General features: G+C 46.0%; 1 protein-coding gene across 1 annotated transcript in view; it reads right to left on the bottom strand.

Annotated features, from left to right (window-relative positions):
• Positions 1–519: 519 nt before the first annotated feature.
• Ypel2 (yippee like 2) overlaps positions 520–6,000 on the bottom strand; it is a 60,123-nt gene continuing 54,642 nt past the window's right edge. Inside the window, exon 5 of the mRNA XM_052756110.1 lies at positions 520–4,965. Within this exon, the coding sequence (XP_052612070.1) occupies positions 4,876–4,965 (90 nt within the window). The 3' untranslated portion in view covers positions 520–4,875. The remainder of the gene's footprint in view (positions 4,966–6,000) is intronic.

Below are 6,000 nucleotides of genomic sequence, written 5' to 3'. Positions count from 1 at the left end.
TAAAAAGGAAGGCACCAGCACATATAAGTACATGTAACTGGACTTACAAGTGACTGGTTATTCAAGATTGTGTGCTTGTTAAAACATAACCAGTTGACTTATCATAGTGACAGAATTGTCAGGCTTGTAATCTCAATTTAATACTTGGACAAGATTTGATTTTTTTTTCATGTGGATATTTATCTGCCAGCTTACCCCCTTAATGCAATCTTATGTCTGAAGACAATGTTGTCACTGGGAAAGCTTTCAGAAGGTGGGCCATGGCAGATAACTGGATGAAGGTCATTTTGCATTTCTGATAGCTAAAACCAGGAGGAGAAAGGAGATGAACAGGAGACCTGAGATTCGCTCGTTAACTGACTTGCTGTCCTTAAGAGAAATGCCCTATATGGACTCAGCTAACAGGCCTATGACCAGGGTTAGACAGATGACCCGGCGCAGGCCTCCCTGCAGTATAAATGTTAAATGTCAAGGTAATACACGTTGTGTCAATGAAAACAGATGCGTTCTCCCAAGAGGTAATATTTGAAAACTTTATTTTCTCAAATGAGCACCAACACAGATCGGAAATGACAAACAATGCTTCTCACTAACACTGAATCATTATGTACAGTTACCAGACAGAGGTGAAGACCATTTACTCAGAAACAATCACCTTTGTTGTTGAAGCAAAGTGACTGGGGGGGGGGGGGGGGATATGCCACTGAAGAAAACCAAACACGCAAAAACAATTCCAAACCCAATGATACAGTTTGTAAACACAGACAGACTGACAGACAAACCTGTGGTATATAAGTCTGCAGGCTGGGGAAAGGGAATTGACTCCCACCTTCACCAGAACACTGTAAAACACTGGGCAGATCTACCCCTGCAGAGACAATCTCTTTCTTGGCTTTATCTTTTATTCTGGTACATTTCATGACTGTATGATAATTTTAAAAATCAATCACGATTTTAAAATCATTCTTTTCCACACACAGAACTAGAATGTTCCATTGAGGCAGGGTTTTTTGTTTTGTTTTTGAAATACAAGTTGTGTTCAAAATTTGATTTGCCAGCCTCTGCCTGAACCCAAAGCAATCTGACCTTAAAAAAAAAAAAAAAAAGCTATTGTTTTATCAACGTCCTTTTAACCTGAACCAGTTAACATTTAATAAGACACGGCTTCTAGAACCACCAGAGCCCGGATGTGTAACTGATCTCACATCTCAGAAGCACAGACTTGACTCTTCACAGGTTCGCTTCGCCAGTTCTAGAAGCAGCAGCGCACAGAGGAAGAGGAACTGGCCACACAGCTCCACCTCAGGGAAGGAAAATCCTGCTTCGTGCTGTTGGTCCACTCAGACATGGAAACCAGGGAGGGAAAACGCTATGTGCCCAAGGTGTAAACTGTAGTTCAGAGTGTCCGCAGTAGAGAAGGAAACAGAAAAATCCAGACTACACACATACTCACTCACTCACACATGATTCCAATTTCTTAGAAGTTCTCCCAACTATAGCAATTACTCCTAAGTTGTTACTACTAAAACTTGTTGTTTCTTTTCTAGCCAAGACTGGGCCAGAAAGTATCAGTTCACAACCTGGTAATTTACTACAGTCTGTTCTACTGGGGAAAAATGCAAACAGAAAAAAATGAAAAAAAAATGTTTTAAAGCCTCAATCCATTTTAAAGTGACAGATCTTTAAAAAAAAAAAAATCTTGATTACTTTTCCCTTAAAATGTACTTCAAGAAACACAGAGGAAGCCATAGAATTGAAAAGTGCTCTCAGGGATCTGAGAATACAGCACCAAATATATTATTTAAAAAATTAAATATTATTTACAAAAGTATACTTCACAAGAGACTGTATACATACTTGGAAATCTATTATAAAGGGGACACTGCCTTTGTACACACTGACCTACCAGAAAGATTTACTTTATCTACATGATTTGACTGTCGTCACAGGTGCTGGGGTGGTACTCAGCCAGGCCCAGCTGTGAGCTTGTGGGCATCAAGCTTGGCTATACTTGACTCATGCGAATTCACCCATCAGCAGCCTAGGGAAATACGGGGGCAGGGGGTGTGGATGTACTCTGGGGGGGGCCCACGGCTCTATCACCCACAGCGGCACAGGAGAGATGGAATGAGTTGGTCAGCTAGTCTTCAGTTCAAAACGAAGGCAGCTGGTGGCTGAGGTACAGAACTTCAGGCCCTTCCCTACTCACCCACCCCTGCCCAAGCTCACCCCATCAACTCTAATTCCCTGAACTCATGTGGGGTGAATGGATGAGGTCTTTGGTTATGCTGAGTCAATCATTTGGTGAGGAAAAGAAAGAACAGACTGACCGACCCAGGCCTTGAGTGCCTGTGTCTCCACTGCTCAGCTGTGGACTCTCTAATACTGCTAAGTGTTAGGCAGACAAGCCACCGATGGAGTTAAGGTCATAAGAAGCACTTTTGGTGTCGCTGTCACAGAGGGAAGCCTAATGAGTTTTGGTCCCACCCCCAAATTAGTTATGGGAAAACTGACATGTTACTCATCTTCTGCACCAAGCATGGTGTGGTGCCGGACACCCACTGGGTCTCAACAGATAGCGGTTCAAGAAAAACCCAGAACCAGGGTCCTACTGCAGCTTGTGCTGACCCAGGATGGTCAAGGACCCCACCCCAAGGAAAAACAGTGGCACACTGTCTCCTTCTCTGACCCTTGAGAACGGCAGGGCATCACATATCCAGGTTCTACGTGTCACTAATTTTAGTTTTTAAAGAAAAAACATCTACCAAGGTTTAACCCCACCCTCTATTAAAAAAAAAGAAAAAGAAAAGAAAAAAGAAATGGATTTGTAGATTAGCTGGGATATTCCCTGAGCAAAGGGTGTATATAATCAAATCCTTAAATGAAGGCTACTTCCCTGGGGCAGGATTGGGGTGGGGGGTGGGGGCGGCATGACTTCAGAGCCTGCAAGCCAGTTTAGGAATGTCAAAGTGGAAAAATGTGTGTCACTGGGAACTTGAGCCTGGGAGCCCCGGGGTGGTTTTTCAGGAAGCAACTCAGTCCTTCTGAGGCTCAGTCGGTCCTGCAGTCCAGAGGGGTAGGGTGGGAGCTTGAGCTAGTGTTCCAAGGCTCTGGACAAGGAGACCTGAGAACAAAATCTCGTTTTTTAGGAACTCTTGTGTCCCAGAAGAGGAGCGCTCCGCTGTTAAACAGAGCTGGCCTGCTTCCTGCCACCCTGCCATCGCCACTAGCAGGACAGGGTAAAGCCTCAGTTCTTCCATTCCCAGATCAGGACATGGGGGACAAAGCCACGTCCACCAGAGCTCTCTCCTGCTGGGAATTTGATTCTGCTGAAGATGAGATTTGGAAAACGTCCTGTACCAGCTGATGTAATCTGGGTTAATCAATTTTACAGATTCTTATCCCCATGAACTCTCTTTTATTTGGCTCTTTTTAAAAGAGGTGAATTTTCCTGTAGGAGCAGCTTAAAGAATGATGTTGAGAATTACCTCATACGCGAGTATTTTAACATCATTTTCTGCCTAAGAAATGAAATTAATGCAAACGAGGCTCGGCCATGAGCCACATAATAGCTGAACTGCCGCAAAACGTTCAGTGCTGATTCAAAGCACTGAGTTCCTTTTCATCTCAGGAGACTTACAGGGATTTTCCTCCCCATCCTTAAAGCAAGGAGGCTGGGGTGGGTGGGTGGGTGGGTGGGGTGAGGGGGCATTATGGAATCTCTAATTCCTGCCACTGCTGGACCACATTGTCAAAAGGTATCCTCCTAAGACATGCAGATCTAACAAGAGAGGCAATGAGGGATGGAATCTTGGATCTTTGTTTCCCAGGTTATGATGGAACTGGAGGGGAAAAAAAAAAAGAACCAAACTATGCACAGAGATCGGCTAACCCCATGCACAGTGGTGAGGGCAGATGTGCCGAGCCAGAGCTGGCTCAAATCTCAGCTGTTCCTCTGCTGCTTCACTCTCACAGAATTGCTGACTAGTTCCCAGTTTTTACTTTTCCTGCTCGCTATCAGGAGCTCCCAGGCGGCAACAAGGGCTCCCTGGCTTCCCTCCATCACCGATTTCAGTGTGGTGTTAGTTAAATGGGACATTTGCATATCTCCCTTCACCTACAACAGCCAAGACCAGGAGGTGATTGCCCAGAGGTGGGGTGGGGGTGGAGGGGGGGCATCGGGGTCACTAAAACCCATTGGGGCTTTACCTATGCCCCCCCTCACCCTAGCAGGACATTCTCCATTTCAGGCCCAGCATGCCGGCTGGGGTCTTGCCCTGTCAGCTAGAATCAGGGCCATTTCTTGTGCTAATCTGCTATCCTGGCACATTTGATGTTAGGACAGAAGTTTGTTGTCAGAGAGAACACAGTCATGAGGTATTTTTTTTCTCTTTGTCTTTTTGAAAAAGTCAATTATTTCAAGCCAGGTCCCCAAGAGAAGGACAGCCTTGTTCTACCCCTACCCTCCTGCCTGCCCCTTCCCCAACCCCAGGACTCTCGGGTTGGTCTTTGCTCTTCCTCATGCCCATGTACCACTGCTCTGACAAGAGGTCATTCATTAGGCAGCTCTCCTATGGGCTGGGGGCCCCTTTCCAAGGTGGACTGCCACCACGCGGCCAAGGATCTGTTCTGTTCTGTATTTTTGTTTTCAGCCAACACTAGAACAGAGAAGCCAAGATCAACTCACAAACAGATACAAAGCAAAGAGACAGAGAGACAGCGATTTAGAGGCCAGTCACCCAAAAAGATGGCGTCAGGGTGGGAGGATGCCCCCTGATGGCAAGGCCCCTAAATGGATGGAACCAATTGTTCAGTCACTCTCTCACGCTTGGGTAGAATGTTCAGTTGGATGGCATTCCTGGGGGTGCTGTCAGGTCAGTCCCAGCCATTGTCCTTGATCATGTGCGCTAGTTCAATGATGTACTTGCCTTCTTTATATTTCTGACTGCTTTCAAAAGCGTGTTCCTGTGGGACAGAGCAAGAGAAAGGACACTGAGTGACCAAGGGCAAACGGGTGGCTGCTACGTAGAGGAAAAGCAAAGCAAATCCACCTGCCCACAGGCATCTGTGGTGGCGGCACTAGACTCCAGCAGAAGAGCCAGTGGTCTGGGTCAGTCTCTAGAACTAACTGCCCTCTAACCAAGTGACCTGCCACTCAATTACAAACTGTCTATAGCCGTGACCCCTTTAGCAAACCTCTGTCTCCAAAGGTATTTATATTATGATTCATAACAGTTATTCCAGTTATGAAGGTAGCAACAAAAATAATTTTAAGGTCAGGCGGGGTGACCACAGCATGAGGAACTGTCTTAAAGGGTCGCTGCATTAGGAGGGTTGGGAACCACCGGTCTATAGGAGTGTTCTGAAAGTCCACAGAAACACTGCAAAGGGTGATCACTATGAGTCAGCAGATGCTTCCCCAACGTCCTATCCTTCCCATCAACAGGGACTGGACCACATTCTCTTCTCCTTCCCCTGATTCTGGGGACCAAACTCAGGGCTGCTAGGAAAGTACTCTACAGTTCTCATTAGCCTTAAGTTTCTAGTCAACAGCTTTTTGTAAAATTCTGTCAGAGCACTGAACCTGAACCTCAAGCAACAAATGAAATCAGCCAACTGGGAGTTTATCTCTCGCCTCTAAACTATATCAACGAACAAAGCAGCCAAACAATCATGAAACAGGAGGAGCGGAACAGTAACACCCCTAGATGATTAGCATCAGAACTGTGGCCACACAGCGGTCCGCACTTGTAAGTCCAGCTCAGGGCAGGCTGAAGAGAAAGGACCCGAGTTGCAGGCCAAGCTGGTCCTTAGCAAGACCTAATCCCACCACCCCACAGTCCCACTGCTCGTAATTTATTTTCCCACAATAAACTTTAATATTTTTCAGAGCTTTTATTAGTTCCACAGCAAGGTTGGGTGGCCAAGATCCTTCTGCCACCACCTCCCAAATACTGCAATTCCAGGGTGCACTACCATGCCCAGGTGCCACTGTATTCA

Source organism: Peromyscus californicus, unplaced genomic scaffold (assembly GCF_007827085.1).
Source record: "Peromyscus californicus insignis strain IS unplaced genomic scaffold, ASM782708v3 Scaffold_3__1_contigs__length_106647218, whole genome shotgun sequence".
NCBI classification, from domain to species: domain Eukaryota; kingdom Metazoa; phylum Chordata; class Mammalia; order Rodentia; family Cricetidae; genus Peromyscus; species Peromyscus californicus.
The sequence above is the reverse complement of the archived record's forward strand: the minus strand, read 5'-3'. Positions and strand labels throughout refer to the sequence as shown.